General features: G+C 43.7%; 1 protein-coding gene across 1 annotated transcript in view; it reads left to right on the forward strand.

Moving 5' to 3' along the window:
* The window catches only part of SBNO2 (strawberry notch homolog 2), a 2,660,605-nt gene that overhangs the window by 2,262,449 nt on the left and 373,801 nt on the right, over nt 1-24,355 (forward strand). The window contains exon 32 of the mRNA XM_044053813.1: nt 2,465-2,557. Within this exon, the coding sequence (XP_043909748.1) occupies nt 2,465-2,557 (93 nt within the window). The remainder of the gene's footprint in view (nt 1-2,464; nt 2,558-24,355) is intronic.

Here is a 24,355-nt window from a genome sequence, read left to right on the forward strand (position 1 = left end):
AGACGGGACAATACCACTGTTATGTGGTATATAAACAAGCAGGGGAGAACCCACTCATACCTTCTGTGCAGCCTAGCCATGGCTCTATGGCACACAGCCTTGAGCTACCAAGTGCACCTACAGGCTCAATTCCTGCCAAGAAAGGTAAATACACTGGCAGACGATCTAAGCAGAAATCTCATGGACCCACACGAGTGGAAACTGGAACCAAAGACATTCAACATGTTGTTAAACAAATGGGGGAGCCCAGAGATAGACCTGTTTGCCTACCCCCAGAACTACACGGTTCCTGCAGCAATTGGACAAATTCTGCACAAGGACTCCCCACAAACAAGCTTGGAAAGTGGATCCCCTGTCCTTTACCTGGAAAAATCTGTCAGTTTATGCCTTTTCTCCTCTGCTTCTCCTCTCCAAGGTACTACTAAAGATCAAACAGGACAAACCAAGGACGATACTGATTGCACCAGACTGGCCACGCCAACACTGGGTACCCCCTCTTGCGCAGTGTGTCACTGCTTGCACCATGGCACCTGCCTCGGACCCTACCCTGCTGTCCCAGCAGAAGGGCCAGATTCTGCACACTCCGCTTCAAACCCTGAACCTGGCAGCCTGGCTAATTACCTGATCTCTCCGTTACCATCCCTCAGTAAACAAGTGTTGGATGTCATTCTGGAGGCAAGGAGGCCTAGTACTAGAAAATCTTATGCTGAAAAATGGAAAAGATTTTGTTCCTGGAACCAAACTCGGGATGAGCACAGCAGCTCCCAATTTACCTCAGATTCTTCATTACCTAACTGCGATGCTTCACTAGGGCCTTTCTTTTTCCTCCATCAAAATTCGTGCCTCAGCCTTTTCAGCTCATTACAACACAGAACCACCCCTCTTCTCTCATCCACTGCTCAAGCAGTTCCTCAAAGGGGCCAAAAACTTAAGACCACCCAGGAGAACCCCTACTCCAGCTTGGGACCTTAACTTTGTATTGGAAAAACTTACTCTACCTCCTTTTGAGCCAGCTGCAAATGCAGAGTTGAAATTCCTTTCTTGGAAGACAGCCTTCTTTCTAGCCATCACTTCAGCAAGAAGGGTGTCTGAATTACAGGCCCTTATGGCAGTGGAGCCTTTCATCATCTTTCATGCAGACAGGGTGTCCCTCAGGACCGATCCCTCCTTCCTGCCCAAGGTGGTATCCAGTGTGGCTTTTAATCAGTCCATTCATTTGCCACCCTTCTTTTCTAATCCACAGAACAAAGGGTAACAGATACTGCACTCCTTAGATGTGCACAGACAACTTAGATTTTACTCGGCAGGACTAAACCCATCAGGAAATCTGAACAGCTGCTGGTGGCATTTGCTGCAGGGGCAGAGGGGAAGGCCATTTCAAAGCAAACCATTACTAAATGGATAGGCGATTGCATTCATTTCTGCTATAAGCACCGTGGAAAACCTATCCCACGGGGGTAAGACCACATTCAACCAGGGCTGCATCTACCTCTACAGCCTTTCTCAGAGGTGTCCCTACCAGGGTCATCTTAGAAGGTGCTACCTGGAGTTCTGTACATACTTTCACCAAGCATTACCATTTACCAATTTTCTGTAAATCCAGAGCTGGTTTTGCCACTGCAGTCTTGCAGGGCCTTATAGCTGGTCTGAATGCTATCTAAATTCTACCTCCCATCCTTAGCTTTGTGAATCTACCCAAATGTGATGGCTGCAACAGTGAAACACGAAGAACATAGTACAGTTGTGCATACTTACCATCAATGTAGATGTTAGAGTGTATTCACTGTTGCAGTCCTGGTTTACCCTCCCTCCAGCCCCCCTGACTTCGTTTGGCTATACATCTATTCCTTTTTACTATGCTTAAAAACTTTTTGGTGTATTTGCTTTTTTGTTGGAGGTATAGCCTTGTATATATATTTTTAATTGCTTCCCGTTAGGGGGGCACCTGACATCTGGGGCAAGAAAAACTGATGTAATGGCATCGGCTGCATGCTTTATACCCCTTACTACCGGATGTCATGGAAGATGAGATAGCAACCGACGCAGGACCCAAGACTTTGATAATCAGGCTGACTGAGGGCTACTGCAAGCAGATAACCCAAATGTGATGACTGCAACAGTGAATACACTCGAACATCTACATTTATGGTACGTGTACACAACTGTACTTTTTGGAGGCAGGTGTGCTGCTTGTTGAGCTACTAGCACAGTAGTGCTGGAAAAGAAAATGGCTGTGATTGTGTATGATGTTTAAACATCAGTACATTATGGTGTCACGACTGACTGTTGGTAGTTAAAACTGATTGTTCAACTCCAAAGGTGGGGCCAAGTGAACATTTTCGAACATCTGTTGTGTTAAGTAAGGGTTAATTATTTAGTTCATACTACTGGATGACTTAGATTTTTATTGATAAAGTCTAAACCAGAAATAGCATTTCAAAACATTTTTTTTTTCTTTTTAAAGATAAGTGTGGACCGTGGATTGCCTTGGCAAGAAGCTTTAGAGAAGTCGCAAAGTCTGACTGGACCAAATGATGGCTTTTATGTTTCTTTCAGGGTAAATAACTATCTGGTTTTACATTTCATTATATAAAAAGTGAGAGCTTTGCATCCCTCAACAAATGTATAACGGCATCTTTAGTGCATGGAATGCTTTTCAGTGTCTGCTATATTCAGTGCAGTTTTATTCAGCAAGGTCATATGTATGTATCTATAATATTTTAAAAGGTAGTAGTTTGGAAGATTTCAGTACACTTTGTCATGGGACCCCCCTTCCAAAAGAAAAAAACAATATTTGTGGGTGTATACGCACACATGCACACACAAGTACATACATAACATACATGCACACACTACTGTAGCATGTTGCCTTTTCTTTTTTCTTAAGGATGATTATTAAATCTTTTTTTCAGGAGAATACATAGCTTCAAGGATCTAGAATTGGCCATTAAGATTATAATCTCTCAGTTAACCATTCTCTGTAATTCTGAATTTCTAACTCTTGCTGAGGGTCAGCCTATCACTTGAACACTCCTCAGTGGTAGGTAATCTATCTGTAAGAACTCTAATCTGACAACATGGCAACGATTTAACTTAAACTTCTGATCATATGATGTACCTTACATAATGTAAGACTGGCTTTATTGTGCACATCAGAGATGAAGTTTTGTGTTGTATAGATTACATGTTTTCATCTGTGCCTCCTGTGAAGCCATTAGGGTGAGTGCAGTGGCCCACCTGTATGTTATATGCTCATTTTAATGATGATTCTTCTTTGATAAAGGCTTTAGCACAGCAGAAGGACATGCATTGTATTTTGGAGTCATTAATATCACCTTTTTTTTGAATCTTTTATGAATTGCTGCAGTAACCATGTTTTTCCTGTTTTTTTGAAGAATTTTTAAGTTGAAAGATTTTCATGTAGAAGACCATATGGACATAATCCTTTCCGCACAGATTTCAAGATGTTAATTTTAAAGGATATTATTGTAGGACCTCATAAAATAATAAATAGCCAAAAGCAGATGCTATTCCCCCAATCTGATATTTTCCAGCAGTTGAACATCCGTAATGTCATTTGGTTGCAGTCTTTTTTTTTTTTTTTTTTTAAATAAACACCTATATTGAGTTATCGGACTGCGGTGGTAGTGCTGTGGTAGCGTTGTTGCCTCACAGTAAGACGTTGTCCTGTTCAATTCTCGGCTAGAGCATCTTCTGTGTGAAGACGTGTGCATGGGCATATCTTCGTTGAAGGTTGTGCGTCAGGGCCGGCAACTCGGCACGTAAAAATCTACTGCCAATCATTAGCGGACCGGAGTTCCGCTGTGGCGACCCCTAACCGGGAAAAGCCGAAAGAGACAACAGCTTATATTGAGTTATCACTTGTGACACTGTCAGTCATACATTTATATAAATGAAAACAAACCATATTGACTTTTCAGTTGCAAGCATTATACATCACTTATATTCTTTTATACAGTAATTGCCAGTAGAACATTACATAGCTCATTCAATTCCTGTCTTCCCTTAAACCTCATTCCTCCTCCAAAACATTTTTCTGCATGTATTCTTCCCATAGTTCCCATTTTTCCTATGTAATTTGCTCCTACCCTTTTCTAAAGACCCCACTTCCAGTTCTTTTATCTGTTACTGTCTTCAGTACTTATAGTATGGTTGGTTTAGACTTTGATTTCCATTCTGTAGTAATTGCTTTTTGGCAGCCCCCAGATTTATACACAGGAAGGCCTTACTACGTGTGGGCAATTCCATTTCTGTATCACAGCTCAGATAATTCCCTTATTTACATCAATTTGCTCACCTAATATTTCTGAAAGAGTAGTCTGCTGGGAATTTTTAACTTCTGCCAACTCATTACAATCCCAAAAAATACGTTTCTGATTAACTTTTTCTTCCCCATCCCCAGCATTTGTCATCTGCCTGAGGAAACTTATTTAGGGTTTGCTTGGAGTTTAAAAATACCTATGCAAACACTTCCAAGCAAAGATCCTAAGTCTTCTAGACTTTGTTGTATATTTGAGAGCCATACGTATATCCTCCAATTGTTTTTGTGAATTATTTATCCAGTCTCTCTCTTCCCTGTCCTTTCTAACCTCCTGTTATTGATTCCTATAGTTATGTAGTATTTTATATGCCCTACTAATTATTCCTTTTTAGTAATGGCTTCTGTTCTAGATTTTACTAAAAACTGTACCAATGTTGGTCTTTCACTTAAGATCCCCGTATTCCTTTCTCTTTGACTATACTTTGATATCAGTCCTTGAGAGGAAGGTACTGTCTAGTCTGCAGTCCATATGAATTCTTGGCCTGTTCCCATTCTGTTACCTTTCCCTGTCTAATGGTTTGCTCTCCATACTATGGTTCTTTTGACAGTTTGCTGTCTGGAACCTAGCAATAAAGGTGAGTACACTGTACTATATGCACTGTCAAGTGAAAGGCCAGTATGTTTGTTTTGCTAATTAGGACACTTAAGGCTTTGGTGTTTAGCAATGGCAAGTATACATTTTCTTTTTGTTATATCTAGTAGTAATCTGTACTTCCCCTCATGATTTCCCAGGGGGGTGGGGGTGATTCAGAGGTTTCAAGTTTTCTTCAGAAAGTTATCATATTGTCTTTTCTGATGTTTAACATTAGATTCCTGTTTAGTAGCCTAAGCTGTTTGGGTTGTAGCCTGCCAAAGATATGACCACTAGCTATCTTTCAAAGCTTCAAGGCAGCTTTCACATGCCCTAAATGCCAGGGTCTTGATCACAGCCACATAAAGAGTGCAGTTTGGGCACCAAAAGCTTCAGAGCTTTCTTCTCTCAAGTAGTAAGGCTATAGCCTTGAAAGGAAAAAATCTAGGGAAGGAAATTGCCACAGTAAAACATACGTCATTTGGTAGATATATGTATATATGTACGCACATGTATACATTTACCAGGAGAGCTAGGATTTAGGCTTTTGATCGTAAAATTTGGTTCTGTTAATTTCCTTCAAATAGCATTGCAGTTGATGCAAAACATTTATTTAGATGACTTTTAAGGAAAAGCAGCAGCAGAGAGATACTTTCTCAAAGTTAATAAAATACTGTGTAGCATATAATGATTGCTTTGTAATTGATGGCATTGACAGAGGCCCAAGCCTATTGAACGGAATGAGACTGCTGGTGTTAAGTCCACTCTTCCCCATGCTTTCCTCACTGTTTCATCATGTAGTACAGGAAGAAGTACTTAGTAGTACTAGGAGAGGCTGCTTTGGTTCCTGTAATATTTGTCGAAATAGTGCCCAGTTTTGAAATTTTCTAAATTGGAATAAAAAAATCATTCATTCTCAATGCTGGTCTTCAGGTACCTGGTGTGGGTCTTTCATAAGTTCATAGGTGTATGCTAGGCTATCGGCCCTGGAGCCTTTACAAGCCTAGCCCATAGAAGTGCCCTGGCATCATGCCACTGTTAGTTCCCAGTGCCTGTATCAAGTAGAGGCACTGGAGTGATCCCCTGGGTGAACTTTCTAATTCCCATTCACTCATCAAGATATCTCTTGAAAAGGGCCAGTGAGGTGTTCTGCTTGACATGTATGGGAAGTCTGTTCCAGAGCATGGGCAGTCTCTGGGTTATGAACCCAGTCCCTCCAGCATGTTCTGTTGGTTGTGGTAATGAGGTTGAGGACCCTGGAGAGTGTGGTGCAGAGGGATTGGGATTTCTTTAGGTGCAACATTTCTAACAGGGCTGGGTCAGACATGGCTTTGTAAGTCAAGCAGAGATCGCCCCGATATGAGACAGAAAAAAGCTGGAGTTTTTTTGAGTCTGTCCATGTAGGGCATGTGTTTAAGGCCTAGGATCCTCTTCGTGAGATACTTTTGTGGCCTTTCCAGCTGTTACAGGTGTTTAGTGAGGTACATGCAAAATGGGGTATTATACTCAATGATTGGTCCAATGAGGGAAGAGTAGAGAGAGATGATGACCTCTTTCTTCCTGGATGCAAAACCCTTGGTAATGAGATGTGCCACATAGAAGGACTTTCTGACCACAGTGGCAATGTAGTGGTCGAAGGAGAGGTTGCTGTCAGCCCGTCCCTCCAGATCTCTTATAATGCCTTCAGTGGGCTACCATCAATGTGGTAATTAGCGGGAACTGAGTTTTTCCCAAAGGGAATGACGATGCATTTTTTGGCATTAAGCTTAAGGCCATGGTTTTGACACCAGTCGTTGGTCTCAGTGAGTTCTTACTGTAGGATGTCTACATCACTTGGGGAGTTAATAATAGCTCCCAGCTTGCAATTGTTGGCGTAGTTGGTCAGCCAGAGTCCCTCTGTGTTGGCCTGGACTTCTAAGAAGTAGATGCCAAACAGGAGAGGACCGATCCCTGTGGGACTCCACTTGTGACTGGTCGGCAGTCTGACTTGGAGTCTGCTACTTTCACACTGTGTTCTATCTGTGAGTCATTTTGCAATCCACCTAGTGATATAGGGGTTGATGCCTAGTTTGGTGAGTCTATCAATAATTCCTGAGTGGGGAGTGGTATCAAAGGCCGTGGCCAGATCGAGGTAGGCTGTATGCACTGCCTTGCCCTCATCCACAGCTCAGGTGACTGACTCGAAGTCAACCAGGTTGAGCAGGCATGATCTATCCTTCACAAAACCAAATTGCATGGGAACCAGTGTTTGTAGATTCCCTATATCCTTGTTAATTAGGTCCATGATGATGCGCTCCATAGCCTTACATATCAGACTCGTCAGACTAATGGGGCGATAATTCCCAAAGTCTGTAGTCGCTCCCCGTTTATGGAGAGGGATGACTGTAGCAGTGCACCATTCTGTAGGGACAAAGCCTGAGGTGAGGCTGTGATTGAACAGAATACACAGGTGTGGTGCCAGATGTTTTTCGTGTTTCACTGTTGCAGTCATTACATTTGGGTTGTCTGCTTGCAGGTAGCCCTCAGTCAGCCTGATTATCAAAGTGGGTCCTGCGTCAGTTGCTGTCTGATCCTCCATGACGTCAGGTAGTCAGGGGTATAAAGCATGCAGTCGATGCCATTACATCAGTCTTTCTTGCCGTGCGGTGCCCAAAGCAAAAGCAGTTCGCACGTGCCGGTCTGCCGACTCCTGAAATTTTAGTTTTCGAGTTTCAGAACTGAAGTCTTCAAAAAGCTAAGGACCCAGTTGGGGATCCTTTTTCTTGCTCTAAACCGATGTCAATACAAGTTAACAATTGTATTACTTGTGGAAAGCAAATGCCTCATAAAGATTTTCATTCGTACTTCATTCCTTGCTTAGGCCCTGACCACGACATCTCTCACTGTCGGTTTTGTGTCTTATTCAATCCTCAAACTTTTCGTCGTCTGTTCATTTTCGTATCAAACTAGTTTGGTACTCTGTTCAGTTATCCAGAAATGGCTTCGGTAAGCCATCCGACTACCGACATTCTGAAAAAATGTAAAGATAAAGACAGAGACAGACCGCATAGGTCCAAAGCTACCGATGACGCTTCCATTAAGCTAGTCGCCAGTTCAACGGTACTCAGTGAGGCTTTTTTGCAGCCCCTGATACCCGCTACTTCAGATTCGCAGGCCTCTACTGAGACCCATTCGGAGTCCAGTTTGCCGCGAGATGCTTCTTCGACTATGGAACCTGCGGATGTCTCTACCTTGGATGGGTCCAGAGCCGCTGTGCAGGCACCAGCTTCTGAGGGTGTATTCAGACCTACTGACTTGCATATCAAACTGATGCCATCTTATTCTTCAAGGCCAAAAATTAGATCCACGCCTAGAAAACAGACGCCCATACTGCATGATCAGGCCCATATTCCTAAAAAACAAATAAGAATGGCTGAAGACCTTATTACTTTAATCAGGGGAAGCCAGCCTTCTCTCTCTGAGACCTAGAACTGATTTTCCTTCTGATTCCTCTGATTGGATTCTTTAATTTCTGTTTCTTCTGATGACCAACATTTGCTCTTATCTACCTATAAGGATTCTGATGCAGAGGATTCCATTCCCTCTGCTTCCCCACCAGAAGATTTCTCTTTTGGTGAAACTTTGCATACTCTTAGGGAGCATTTCTGCTGGGAAGGCCAGGATTACTCTGACTCCAAAAAGGGGCTTAGGGAATTCTTACTCCTACCTCAATACAGGCCTTTAGCTGTTCCTCCTGTACTGGATATTGTAGATGATGCCTTCTTGGAATCTAGCCTGGCCCCAGACACTTTACCTCCGGCTTCCAGGAAACCTGGCAGGTATTACAGAGTACCTGACTCTCACAAGTTCCTCTTTAAGAATCCTACTGCGGATCCAGACACCATTTCACAGGGACCCAAAGGCATTAAGGCTACTACTGCCAAAAACCCTACCCCCTCTGATAGAGATTCCAGGGCCCTGGACAGATGGGGTAAGAAGGTATACACTTCTGTTACTTTGGCCATTAGGGCCTTAAACTGCCAGTTTTGTATGTTAAAGTATCAGCAGCATATTAGTGGATTACTTAAACAGAAAATTATGGTGATTCCTGACTGCTGAAAATAAATAATTACAGGATTTAATGCATTCTGCTGAACAAGTTTGTAAACATACTTTGCAATGTGGTTTTGACTCCTTAGAGGCACCTTGCAGGGCTGCTGTCACTGGGTCTGTACTTAGAAGGCATGCTTGGCTTAAGGTGCAAACTTTGCCAGATCATGTTAAAGCTAAATTACTGGATGTTCCCCTTTAATCCAAGATGGCCTGTTTGGCAACAAAGCAGAAATAGTACTTAAAAAGATGGAGGAAAAAGCTAAATCTATGCAAACAGTTAAATATTTCCTGCAAGTACAGCCTCACAGATTTAGTAGGCATTGGCCTTCTAAGAATTGGTCCTTTCCTGTCTCTTCCAGGCCTTCTCAGTCCAAACCCAGAACCAACAGACCACCCAGGCTTCAGTCTCAAGGTACTCACAGGCCTAAGCAGTGGGGGGCTCCCACTTCAAGGCTGGAAGTAGTAAGACAACCCCCTATGGTAAACTGTCACAATGACTTAACCTTAGACCTTCCAAGCCCTGCTCATCTGACTGTTCCTTTAGGGGGAAACATCGCCCTTCATGCAAAAAACTGGGAACTCATTACCCAAGACAAATGGGTTTTAAATATAGTTTCCCAAGGATACAGATTTCACTTCCCCACCTTAACAACCCCAAACGGTTGGCCAGACTTAACCCCAAATCAGTGTGCAGAGGCTCAACAGCAGGTTCTCTTTCTGCTAAGTATCAGGGCTATTCAACCTGTCCCAGAAGAGGAATGGGGACAAGGTTTTTACTCAAGACTTTTCCTGGTACCCATAAAAGACAACTCCTGGCGTCCTATCCTGGACCTGTCTATCCTAAACACTTTTTTGGTAATCCTAAAATTCAGAATGCTAACTCTTCATCAGCTGCTTCCCATGCTAGGCAAAAATACCTGGTTGGTAACATTGGATTTAAAGGAAACTTACCTGCATATCCCAATAAGGGAATCTTGCAGAAAATACCTACGCTTCAGAACAGGCCATATGCACTATCAGTTCTCTGCACTGCCCTTTGGCTTATCTACTGCGCCCAGGGTATTCACAAAGTGCCTAGCTCCAGTCATTGCATTCTGCAGGCAAAGAAATATTCAAATATACCCATACCTGGGCGATTGTCTAATTGAGGCAGACAGCCAGGACATACTATTTAATCATCTGGCATTTGAAACTGTAGTCATTTAAAGCTGTTTTAAGTGTATTTTTTACTGTTTTTGTCTTATCTTTAAAAAAAAAAAAACATTCCTTATCTCCCGCCTTTCTAAGCTATTATAGTCCAGTTTTTAGGCTAGTGCTGAATTCAGGGCTGTGATACTAGTTTCTGAGTTTCCCATACCTTACTTGGATAGAAGGAAGTTTCTCTGTTCACCTGTGAGAGAGGGGTGCTTTGAGCAATTTATCTGTCCTTGGAGGAGTGGTTCCAGCCCAAAGGTTAGTAGTTTATTGGCCATTTTGGGCTAATTTCTATCTCTTTAATTTCCCTACTATAAAAACCGCATTTGCACGGTTTTGCGCACCGGGCAGCGCCAGTTAGCTACGGTTAAATTATTCCTGGCTCGAAGTCTCCTCTTATATTTTTCCCTTGAAACTAATCTAACTCTCAACATAAGCACTTAAAAAGCATCCTACAGCCCAGCACTTGCTCAGACCTAATAGCAAGCACTAATATACCCTGACACTGATTGCCCAGCAGGGCAAGGCTCTTTATTCACCCCTCACCAAAGCAGCTAAGACTAAGCAGCTCACCCTACTATTCATGCATGACCAAAGGGCAATTTCAGGTGTACTCTCCAGTCCAGCTGGTGAATCTGGGTATCCTGAGGCAATGTTACAACTGCCTCATGTACACAGACAACCTTCTCCTCCTACCACAAAACACTAACATATGCGAGAGATGCAAATATACAGCCAAACTGGAAGCTAAGCTGTCTCCACCCAAGACTGGAACAGACAGTCAAGAGGAGAAGGTTAACACTTGCACCACACCTCCAGCCGCACACAGACCTACTAAACAGCACTGGCAAAAAATACACATAAATACACAAAATCATACTCAGAGGCTCTAAATAAAAGCCTGCAAAAGCATCAAAGACCTCCAGAGCAGTCTCCCAAACAACCTGCACCTCCTGTCACTAACCAGACAACACACAAAACACAAAATCAGTGTGCCACACAATCACAGCCCTTAAGGCGAAATAACATACCTAACACACTAGTAATATGTGACTCTGTAGTTAGGCACACTGACACTCCACTCACTAGGCTGGACAAGCAGAAGGTTACTATTAGCTGCCTGTCGGGAACCAGAATCTGCCACATAACACAAGCACTCAGGTCACTCCAGAACAAGTACAAATATGACTCTGTCATTGTTCTTGTTGGTGTGAATGACCTGAGACGTACCTCCCTGGACTGCATGAAAAGAGACATGGAAGAGCTCTCTGATCATATAGCCCAGGCTGGTATGACCCTGACCCTGAGTAGCATCCTGCCCTCACCAAGAATGATAACTCAGTATAAAGAAAAAATGATCAATTTCAACAATTGGCTAAGCTTCTGGTGTCATTCAAAGGGGATCCAGTGTCTGTCAACCTGGGACGACATGCTCGACAAGCCGCCTTGCTTCACAAGAGACGGCTTGCACCTGTCACCCCTAGGCTTTCGAATACTGGCCAAGGCTCTTGCTGCCCCATAGTGCCTTTTTTAGGCAAGGTTCAAAAGTCACACCCACCTCAGTAAACAGCACAATTAACAAAAAACTGAGGGTTATGCTACTCAACGCCAGGAGTTTAAATCTCAAAATGCACGTGCTCGAAGCACTCCTCAGTATGGAGAACATTGACATCTGTGCAGTAACTGTAACCTGGTTCAAGGCTCCAGAGAGCACCCCAGCACTACCAGGCTACAACTCATACCATACATTTTGGCCACAGAACATGAACTGAAACACAGAAGGAGGGGGTGTATCCATATTCATCAAGGATACCTACACCTCCAGGTTTGTGGCGCAGCATGATACCTCTGAGATCATCCATGTGCAACTAACATCGGGCAAATCTGCAATGCAAACTCTGGCCTACTACAGATCACCCTCCATGACAGAGGACCACCACTCCACCTTTCTGGAGACACTGGAAAACATGAAGGTCCTACCGAACACTCTGATATTGGGCGATTTCAATTACCCTACCATTCACTGGGAAAACTACTAGAGTACAAGCTCCCAGGCCCAGCGCTTCCTGGAATTCATCAACTCAAACGCCCTGGATCAGGTGGTAAATTCCTCTACCAGAGGTGAAAACATATTGGACCTGGTCATAACCAACATGGGTGACAGGTGTTTCACACCAGAGGTCAACCCATCCCTGGTTAGATCAGACCATAAACTAATCACTCTGGATGTCCACACCCCACCATCACCCCCAACTTAGGAAACCACAGTAAAAAACTTTTCTAAAGCAAACTTCACCTTACTTAAGATAGAGGTGGCAAGTTTCACAGCCCCCACGCTAAAATATAACGCTGCCCAAGATGCAGAAATCTTTACAAATGCACTCTATGAGCACCTACAAGGATGCATGGATCGTGCCATCCCTAGCAAAACCAAGACTCACTCACCTAAGAGAAGGAAACCAGTTTGGTGGACCCCTGCCATAAACAGGCTATACAATAGGAGGAGGAAACTAGTTCAGAAAAAAAGCAAATCCCAAGAAGGAAAGACATCCCTGATCAGTATCGGTAGAAACTAAGGTCCCTCATGAAATCATCCAAGGCTAACTTTGAAAGAAAAATAGCCAAGGATGCAAAAGATAACCACAAAGCCTTCTTTAGCTATGTTAAGAATCTGAGTGGCAACTCACAGATATGCAATGAACTACTGCAAAATCTGAACCTACTGATATTGCCAACATCCTGGCATATAGATTCAGTACAAACTTCACCCCCCTCTCACCTCCAAAAGGGCCCACAACAATACTGGAAAAGTGTAGTGTTCCAAAAATCACAGACGCACAGGTGAAAACCCTTTCAAAAGCCAAAAACACAGCGTCAGTGGGACCAGATGGTGTCCCAGGCTGCGTCTTGCACGAACTACAGAATGAACTAACCCCTCACCTAAACACGCTGTTCAACTTCTGCCTCTCCACAGGCTACGTGCCCATAGAATGGCGCACAGCAACGGTTATTCCTCTCCACAAAGGAGGGGCCACACCTGACCCTGGTAACTATCGCCCCCATAAGCCTGCCTAGCCTGGTCTGCAAGGCTATGGAGCCCATCATCATGGAACTCCTTAACAAAGACATTGGGAACCTCCAAACACTTGACACGACCCAGTTCGGCTTTGTTAAGGGCAGATCATGCCTACTAAACCTGGTTGACTTCTTCGAGACAGTCACCAAGGCCATAGACGAGGGAAAGGTGGTTCACACAGCTACCTTGACCTTGCCAAGGCTTTCGACACAATTCCCCACTCTGGTATTACAGAAAAACTCACCAGCCTGAACATAAACCCCTACGTTACGAGATGGGTTGCTAACTGGCTTATAGACAGAACTCACACAGTAAGAATAGCTAGCTCCAGGTCCGACTCTAAACCAGTCACAAGTGGTTTCCTGCAAGGCTCGGTCCTGGGACCCCTACTGTTCGGCATATAGTTCTCAGAAGCACAGGCAAACGCAGGAGGACTATGCCTAATGAAGTTCACCGATGACTGCAAACAGGGAGCCATAATTGACTCTCCAGCTGACACGGACATCCTCCAAAAGGGCCTTACTTGAGACGGACACCTGGTGTCAAAGTCATGGCCTCAAGCTAAATGCCAAAAAATGCATAGTCATCCCGTTTGGGAAAAACAAAACACCCATGAATTACCACATAGGTGGCAGCCTCCTTAATACACAAGAGGTAATAAGAGATCTGGGGACCCAGGTAGATAGTAATCTCTCCTTTGACAGTCATATTGCCAAAATAGTTAGGAATTCCTTCTATGTGGCCCATCTAATTACTAAAGGGTTCGCATCTAGAAATAGAGGTTATAGTGCCCCTCTACTCATCGCTCATTAAACCCATCATAGAGTACAATGCCCCATTTGGGCTGTACCTCACAAGACACTTCCAACAGCTGGAAAGACCACAAAAGTACTTCACCAAGAAGATTACTGGCCTCGAACATAATGTCCAGTGCAGCCCTACTGAAAAAACTCTGGCTGTACTCAGTGGCATATCGCTTACTCAGAGGTGATCTCTGCCTGTCTTACAAAGCCATGTCCAACTCAGAATTGATGGACATGCTCCACCTAAAGAAATCCAAGTCACTGCAAGCCACACGCTGTAGTGAGCTAAACCTTATTACAACATTAAGTAGAACAAGCTGGAGGGATAGATTCCTGTCACAGAGACTCCCCACGCTTTGGAACAAAATTCCAAACTACATTAGGCAGAGCCCCTCACTAACACTGTTCAAGAGAAACCTTGACGAGTGGATGGGTAACAGAAAGTACACCCCTGGGGTCACTTCATTGGCTCTGCTTAACAGAAGATCAGTTAATCAATGGGGCGGCAAAAGCCGACACACTCTAGCTAGGCTTATAAATGCCCTCGGGCAGATAGCCTAGTACCTTCCTGTGAACCTATGTTAACCTCACTGGGGTACACCATAAACAAAAATAATTCACATCTAGTACTCTGCCAACAAATTGTATTCCTGGGAGCAAGCTTGAATACAACTTCCCAGATGGCCTACCTCACGCCAGAGAAACAAGTTCATTTGACAGCCTACTTCAAAATACTGGCCACAAAGACCCAGCTATCCACAAGGAAAATACTACAAGCCCTGGGGTTCATGGCCTCTTGCATTCTACTAATTCCATATGCAAGACTGCATATGATGAAACTACAATGGTATCTAAAAAGCCTATGGTGCCAACATTCTCAGGACCTGAAATCAATGATTCCTATCATTCCTTGTATAAAGACAGAGTTCCTTTGGTGGGCAGAGGCCTGCCACCACAACAAGGGACTGCCATTTACTCTACCCCCTGCCACCCAAACCCTAACAGATGGATCAGACTATGCATGGGTGGGCTCACTTGGCAGGGCAGTGCATTCAGGGCAAATGGAACCCGAGTCAAATGCACCTGCATTTCAATCAAAAAGAAATGTTAGCTGTACAGAATTCTCTGACAGCCTTCAAGGACCACATTCTTCCAGGACAATTATTGGTAAAGACGGACAACACCACTGTTATGTGGTACATAAACAAGCAGGGGGGGAACCCACTCATACCCTCTCTGCAGACTAGCCATGGCTCTGTGGAACACAGCCTTGAGGTACCAAGTGCACCTACAAGCTCAATTCCTGCCAGGCAAGCTAAATACACTGGCAGATGACCTAAGGAGAAATCTCATGGACCCACACGAGTGGAAGCTGGAACCAACGATATTCACCATTTTGAGAAACAAATGGAGGAGCCCAGAGTTAGACCTGTTTGCCTCCCCTCAGAACTACCAATTGGACAAATTCTGCACAAGGACTCCCCACAGACAAGCCTGGAAAGTGGATGCCCTGTCCTTTCCCTGGGGAAGCCTCTCTGTTTATGCCTTCCTCCTCTGCCTCTCCTCTCGAAAGTTCTACTAAAGATCAAACAGGACAAACCAAGGACATTACTCATTGCATCAGACTGGCCACGCCAACACTGGTACCCCCTATTGCCCAGTATGTCACTGCTGGAACCATGTCACCTGCCTCAGGCCCCTTTCCTACTGTCCCAGCAGGAGGGCCAGATTCTGCACCCTCAGCTTCTAACCCTGAACCTGGCAGCATGGCTAATTACCTGAGTTCTCCTATACCATCCCTCAGCAAGCAAGTGCTGGGTGTCATCCTGGAGGCAAGGAGGCCTAGTACTAGAAAATCCTATGCTGAAAAGTGGAAAATATTCTGTTCCTGGTACCAGACTCAGGGGCTCGGCACAACAGGGCCCAGTTTACCGCAGATCCTTCAGTACTTAACAGAGATGCTTCACAAGGGCCTTTCCTTCTCTTCTATTAAAATTCATGCCTCAGCCATTTCAGCACATTATAATACTGAGCCACCCCTCTTCTCTCACCCTGTGCTGAAACAATTCCTCAGAGGGGCCAAAAATTTAAGACCACCCAGGAGAGCCTCTACTCCAGCCTAACTTTGTATTGGAAAGCTCACTCTACCTCCTTTTGAGCCAGCTGTAACTGGAGAGTTGAAATTCCTTTCTTGGAAAACAGCCTTCCTTCTAGCCATCACTTCAGCAAGGAGGGTGCCTGAATTACAGGCCCTCGTGGCAGTGGAGCCCTTCATCTTTCATGCGGACAGGGTGCCCCTCAGGACCAGTCCTTCCTTTATGCCCAAGGTGGTATCCAGTGTGGCCCTTAATCAGTCCATTCATTTGTCAACCTTCTTTTCTAATCCACAGAACAAAGGAGAACGAATACTGCACTCCTTGGACGTGCACAGACAACTTAGATTTTATTTCGACAGGACTAAGCCTCTCAGGAAATCTGAACAGCTGCTAGTTGCCTTTGCTGCAGAGGCAGAGGAGAAGGCCATTTCAAAGCAAACCATTTCTAAGTGGATAGGCCATTGCATTCATTCCTGCTGTAAGCACCATGGAAAACCTACCCCACAGGGTATAAGACCCCTTTCCATCAGGGCTGCATCTACTACTGCAGCCTTTCTCAGAGGTGTCCCTTCCAGGGACATCCTAGAAGCTGCTACCTGGAGTTCTGTACATACCTTCACCAAGCATTACCACTTGCCATTTTTTTCTAAATCCAGAGCTGGTTTTGCCACTGCAGTCTTGTAGGGCCTAATAGCTGGTCCTAATGCTCTCTAACTGCCTCCTCCCTTCCTTAGGTTTGGGAATCTACCCAAATGTAATGACTGCAACAGTGAAATACGAAGAACATAGTACAGTTGTGTACACTTACCATAAATGTAGATGTTTGTGTATTCACTGTTGCAGTAGTGGTTTACCCTCGCTCCAGCCCTCCTGACTTCTATTGACCATACCTCTCTTCTTATTAACTATATTTAAGCTTTCTGGTGTATTTGCTTATTGTTGGAGGTGTAACCTTGTATATAATTGCTTCCCATTATGGGGGCACCTGACATCTGGGGCAAGAAAAACTGATGTAATGGCATCGGCTGCATGCTTTATACCCCTGACGTCTTGGAAGATGAGACAGCAACTGACACAGGACTCAAGACTTTGATAATCAAGCCGACTGAGGGCTACCTGCAAGCAGATAACCCAAATGTAATGACTGCAACAGTGAATACACTTGAACGTCTACATTTGTGGTAAGTGTACAAAACTGTACTTTCACTTTGTAGATTACAGCCAGGGATATTGTTGGGTCCCATGGAAGCTGTATTCTTGGCCTTGGGCAATGCAGCTTTAACCTGTGCTGCAGTAATGCTGGGTGCCTGGCATTCTTCCGGTATTGTGATTGGTCCTTTGGGGGTGGGGCAAGAGGGGTAAAGTTGGCACAGAATCTTTCTGTATGTTGGCAATATCTGTTGGCTCAGTATAGGAGGTACCATTGTGCAGTAACTCAGAGCGGATCTGGGTATTGCTATGGAGATTCTTGATATAACTCTAGAAGGCTTTGTGGTTGTTTTTAGTGTCTGCCGCAATTCTGCCTTTGTAGCTAGCTTTAGAGGTTTTGATGAGGGATGTCAACTTTTTGTTGAGGCTAATAAGGGAGTTTTTCCAGTCTTGAGACTACACCTTTTTCTGCAACAGTTTCTTCCTTCTGTTGTAGTGTGTCTTAATCAGGGGACCACCAGATTGTCTTTCTTTTTTTGAAGGAGAGCGATTTGGTTCTGTTGGGTATGGCTAGTTCCATGCATTAATGTACATGTTAGTACAGTGCACTGGTGTATGATTCAGCGGTCATGCACCTATTTTCCATTTACGTGGGTGCTGTGAAGTTAGCCACCTCTTTTTAGGAGCCCAAAGTCAGCTTTGGAAAAGTTTTTCATGGTGGTTACCTTTGCTGGTGGTGTGAGTGAGATTTGGATTTCCATGGTAATTAGTTTGTGGTCAGATCTAACAAGGGAGGAATTGACTATTGATGTTGAGCAATGGTTGCCCATGTTAGTAATGACCAGGTCAAGGATGTTGCTTCCTCTAGTGGGGGTAAGAAGGAGCTGGTCCAGCGCATTGGAATTAATGAATTCGAGGAAGCGTTGGGCAAGTGTATTGGTGCATGAGTAGTTTTCCCAGTTGATGGAGGGGTAGTTGAAGTTACCCAGTATGAGATTGTTGGGTTTTACCCTAATAGTTTCCAGGATGCTTAGGAACGTGTAATGAGAGTCGTTGGACATAGATGGGGACCTTTAGCAGGCTATGACTTGAATTGCCGTCGTACCCACTGTTGTATCTGAAGTATCTCCGATGCGTTATGCTGGGCTACTAGTCTGGAGATGTGCATATCCTTTATGAATATGGAGATGCCACCACCTTTGGAGCTTCGGTCCATTTTCTGGGGCAAAAAGTTTGGAATGAATTATAGCCTGGTAGCACAAGGGTGCTTTCTGCTGCTTTAAACCAGGTCTCCATTACAGCACAAATGTCAATGTTCTCCATTTGAGGAGTGCAACTTGAGATTTAGACTTTTAGCATTGAGCAGCATGACCCTCAGATTGCATTTATTTATAGCTGTTATGGTGGTAATTTGGTCTTTGGAACACCACCTAAAAAAGGCACTATAGGGGTGCCAAGAGCCTTGGCCAGTATCCGGAAACCTAGGGGTGACAGATGCAGGCCATCTCTGGCAAAGCATCAACGTCGGTCAGTCATGTCATCCCAAGCAAACAGATACTGGATCCCCTTAGAATGACACCAGAAACTTAGCCAACTGTTGAAGTCAATCATTTTCTGCTTGTACTGCAGTATCATTGTGGGCGATGGTAGGATGCTGCTCAGGCTAGGATCATACCTGCCTAGGCCACATAATGCGAGAGCTCCTCCATGTCTCTCTTCATGTAGTCCAGAGAGGTACGTCTCGGGTCATTCACACCCACATGGACAATGACTGAGTCATACGTGTACTTCTTGTGGAGTGACTTGAGTGCGTGTGTTATATGTCTGATCCTGGCACCTGATAGACAGCTGACTGTTACCTTCTCCTTATTCAGCCTAGTGAGTGGGGGGGGACATCAGTGTTCCTTACTATTGAGTCACCTATGATTAGTGTATTGGGCAAGCTGTTTTGCCTTAGGGCTTAGGTTGAGGGGCACACTGTGTAGGTGAGCCGTGTGTCTTGTGATTTGTGCTGTGTTGTGGTGGTCAAGTGCATTTCTGATTTTGAGGTTTCTGCTGTTTGGGTAGATTTCTATTGAGAGCCTCTGTGAAGGTGGGTGTGTGGTTTGTGTTTTTATGTGAGAGCTGTGATGGTGGGTGTTCTGGAGGGCTATGTGTTCCATGTGGTGTGGTGCAGGTGTTGACCATCTCTTGACTAGCTATTCCAGTCTTGGCTGGAGAGTGATGTCTTCCAGTTTGGATATACAAGTGCATCTCTCACAAATCTGAGTGTTGAGAGGTAAGAGGAGAGGGTTGTCTGTGTATATGAGGCAGTTGCTACACTGCCTCAGAATGCCCAAGTTCACCAGGTTAATAGGAGAAAGCACAGGGAACTGACCTTTAGACATGTCAGGAGGGATGGTCATTATTAATAAGTCCTGGAGCTGTTTCCTTATAGGATGTTTAGTGCTGTTGGCACTTATGTGTGCTACAATAATTGCTACAAGAATCTAGTTGAAGTGCTAGGCGAATAAACTAGTTAAATGCAAGAGAGAAGAGAAACTAGCAAGATCTTAGGGAAAAATTGAAGAGCAGACTTTCTAGTTTACCCTGGCTTAGTGGTGCTGCACGGCGTGCAAACACGGGCTTTTAAAGCAGAAAGTTGAAAGGGAGATAGAAACCACTCCTCTATTGGTAGATAGACTACCTAGTGCTTACCACTCCCACTGATCAGCTGAGAGGCTTCCCTCTAACACAGAAAGGTCTGGGGAACTCAGAAACTACAATACAGTCCTGAATACAGCAAATCTGTATTTGGATGACGCTAATAGCAGGAAAGGCGGGAAAACAAGTTAACCAATAAAAAAAGCTCAAAACTGAGCCCTGTTTCAGCAGTCTTCATTCAGACAAGCTTCAGCTGCACACTCCTGCCACTAGGGTGCAGGGGAGCCTTCTCCTAAAAAAAAAAAAAAAAAAAAAAAAAAGATGGCCTGGATTAGTGCTCAAGTTATACAAACAAAGCTAGATTCAGCAGGTCTGATTCTAGTCTATGCTACAGCAAACAAGGTGCACCAATTTCAGAAAGAAACCGTTCAAATAAGCAGGCACAATAAGCCTTTAACCAGAAATTCCTAGCTCAGAAGTGCAGAATCCACCCTCTCCTCCCACAAGAGTGCAGACCACAATCCTTCTTTAATGTAAAATAACTGGCCTAAAGCAAAACTGCTTAAACCAAAACTAAGACACTTTTACAATAACAGACACCAAGCCTTCAATCAGCAACTCCCAACTTAGAAGGATGTAAGCTACCTGTCCTGCCATAAGAGTGCAGACCAAAAACCTTAATGTAAAACAACTGGCCTGAAGCCCAAGTGCTTAAACCAAAAATCTTAGAATAACATTTACAGTTTAATCAGCTACTAACAAGTAGTAATAAATGCAGCATAATACATGCAAGTGAGTACTTTTAAGAATGGGCATCAAAAGCAAAATAAAGTAGGAAGAAACACAAATACAGTAAAAGTAGATGGATAAAATGCTATTTTTTAATACAACAGTGGCAAATGAGCAAACTGATTTAAACAAATTAACCAATAAAAAAAGTTTAAAACTGAACCCTGTTCCAGCATTCTTTAATCAGACAAGTTCTAGCTGCACACTCCTGCCACTAGGGTACAGGGGAACCTTCTCCAAAAAAGATGGCCTGGATTAGTGCTCAAGTTATACAAACAAAGCTAGGTTTAGCATGTCTGAATCTAGTCCATGCTGCAGCAAACAAGGTGCACCAATTTGAGAGAGAAACATTTCAAATAAGCAGGCACAATAAGCCTTTAACCAGAAATTCCCAGCTCAGAAGTGCAGAATCTACCCTGTCCTCCCACAAGAGTGCAGACCACAAACCTTCTAGTTGTTCTACATTTTCAGCACTGGGATTCACTGTTTTTTGTTTTTCACAGATTTCTAGCTCTTTTGGAAAGATGCATAGAAGTGAATACAGATGGGACAGATTTCACTTCCTCAAATGACAGCAGTGGAGAAGGAGCAGACACGTAGTGCTGTATTATTTGGTGATCAGATGTTGGTCCTTCAGGCGTGTGATAACTCCTGGGGCAACTGTAGATTACTCAAAATTTGTCCAGGAGTATTTTTTCATTACTTAAAGAATACCCTAGGTTCAGTATCTCTGTCTAGGCTGTCCATACTAGATCAAAAAGAGAAAAAACGACCTTCATCTTTCTCCTACTTCACAGTAGGAAGAAGAGCCCTTGGGGATGCATCAGTTTATATTCTCATTTGGTTTGGATACTGACCCTGCAAATGAAAAATTTTTGTTGTTGTGCTGTTTCTGTAGGATCTTGCTTGGTTAATAAGTCTGTTGCACGAGTACTTTAAATCGTCTACTAAAGAATTAACCTCAGTTGAGCTGCTGAAACATGACATACCTAAACACTGTCAAACTATGCACCATATTCATTGTTGGAGATCTCATCTGTTGGATATCTTGTCTGCAGGTAGACTGACAGTCTTACTTCCAGTGGTTGTACCTTCTCCTAGTGCCTTTGGCCAACTTCCAATTGCCATGTCAGGATGCTGGTGGTATAAAAGGGACTTCAACAAATGCCATCTTTTGTTCTGTCTTGCTGCACAGTTCACTATGGTTGCATGATTTTCAGAGTCATCAGTCTATCAGTTAGCCTGCTTTCAGAGAAAGTTAAGTATCTCATATGAAAATTTCTTTTGAAATGCAGTCTTTCTGAATTGTGATAGTGATTTGGGTTCAGAGGTTTGTGTAAAACTTAATTATACAGTTGTGGGAAACGTATTTCCTTTTTTACCCTGTAGTATGGTATGGCTGCATCTCTGCATTGTACCAACTTCACCACAAGGCCAATCAGGTGAAAGGGATGCATCTTTTCCATAAGTCTGACTGAAAACAGGGTGCTTGTCTGCTTCTGCACTGCTGTGGTATTGCCTTTGGGATCCTACCTCCTAAGCACAAACATTCTAAGAAATGGCATGGGAGAAGCATTGCTAGACTGAGAAAATCTGTCAGGTGCCTCAGATGCCATTGGTTTCTCTAGGCCTGAAGACAGCAAATGTGGTGAGATGCTTTTGCAGTCTGACTTTTCAGACTTAGTTTCTTGCTGAGTCCCCTAGTGCAGCCACTCTGCAGGCTGCAATGCTTTCTGACCAATACACAGACTAGCTGCCAAGACCTCAACCAGGTGCCCGATGCTCACATTTTGATTACAGAGGGTGAGGGGAGAGACACCTTCATTTTCGTTCACGTGGAGTTTCCTGGAGAGCAGTTGGAGGGGTTTTTAAACATTTTATTAAGTCATCAAAACACAACTATCAATACCTCCCCTTATCCGCTTATCTCGCAGCAAAAAACATTTCAATCCCCAACAATTTCAATATGAACTTAGCCTAGTTAACTGGTTACCTTTACAAACCCTCCCAATAGATGACGCTGTCAACCATTTTAATCCTACCTTTCTCACTATTCTAGATCATCATGCCCCCATGCGCTCTATATGCATAAAATCTAAGACAGCACAATGGCTTACAAGCAACACTAAAAAACTTATCCTTACTAGGAACAAAGCCTGGACTAAACGGCGAGCCACTAAAGACTCCTTTGATCACCTTAACTTCAAACAAATAAGAAACTAGACTAAATTAGCTATCATACAAGATAAAAAAAACTTCTATACCCAGCTACAGCAATCCTCCCAACACCAACCACAAAAATTCTGGAGATCTATTAGCACACTACTATCCCCTGGCAAAGTAGAAACTCCCAATCCTCTAGGCTCCAGCCCTGACTCTCCCCTACAAACAGCAAATGCATTTAACAACTTCTTTACCTCTACAATACTTAAACTAGCCAACCAACAAAGCCCAGACCCTGATCTACTAGGTAACCCAAACTGTACCCCACCACCATTTCAACTACAACCCATACCCACCTCCCATATTCTAAACCTACTTCAAAAACTGAAACCTTCTACCCCCTCAGCCGACAAAATACCAGCTGAATATCTCCAGCTAGGAGCTAAAGCCATTGCCTACCCGATCTCTATACTCATCAATAGAACCATAAAAGAAAGCATAATACCTTCACTCTGGAAAATCTCCCACATCATCCCTGTCTTCAAAGGGGGTGATTCTTTTGAATATTCCAACTACCGCCCCATAGCACTGCTATCTCCTCTTGCTAAAATAATGGAGAAATGTATCCACAAACAATTACTTAGTCACCTCCTAAACAATAATCTCCTCGCAAACTGCCAACGTGGATTTCGTCCATACCATAGCACCACCACAGCCTTATTATCCTTTATTGACTCCATTAATAAAAACCGAAATAATAACCTACTCTCATCAGCATTTTTTGTTGACCTGTCAAAAGCCTTTGATATGGTGAACCACCAACTACTCTTACATCGCTTAAAATCTCTTTCTCTTGACAGCAATGCCTTAAACTGGTTTTCCTCCTATCTTCAAAATCGAAAACAAGCAGTGTTATGGAGCACTAATCTCTCTGAACTTCTGCCTACCACTCTGGGAATCCCTCAGGGCTTCATCTTGGGTCCTCTTCTATTTTCCATCTTTATCAATGACCTACATCTTGTCACCCCTCTAACTACTTGTATCCAATACGCTGACGATACCACCATCATTTGCTCAGCCACCACCCAAACCGACCTACACTCACTTACCCAAAAAACTTTCACCACCATAGAGCAATGGTTCTCTAACCACTGTCTCCTCCTAAACCCTAAGAAAACTAAACTTCTCCTCTTCCTACCCACACACCAATCCCCCTCTATCAACTTCTCTCTCACCTCTAACAATGGCACCCTTATCTCTCCTGACCAAACAACCAAACTTCTTGGCATAACTATTGACAACCTACTTAAATTTGACTTTCATATCAACTCAATCATAAAAGCAACTAATAGAAAATTAGGTTCTCTCTACAGAATCAAACCATTTCTAACTCCTGAAGCAAGAACTACCATAGCTAGAACCCATCTCATATCGACA

Source organism: Protopterus annectens, chromosome 13.part0 (genome assembly GCF_019279795.1).
Source record: "Protopterus annectens isolate FY-2018-M chromosome 13.part0, PAN1.0, whole genome shotgun sequence".
Classification (NCBI taxonomy): Eukaryota; Metazoa; Chordata; order Ceratodontiformes; family Protopteridae; genus Protopterus; species Protopterus annectens.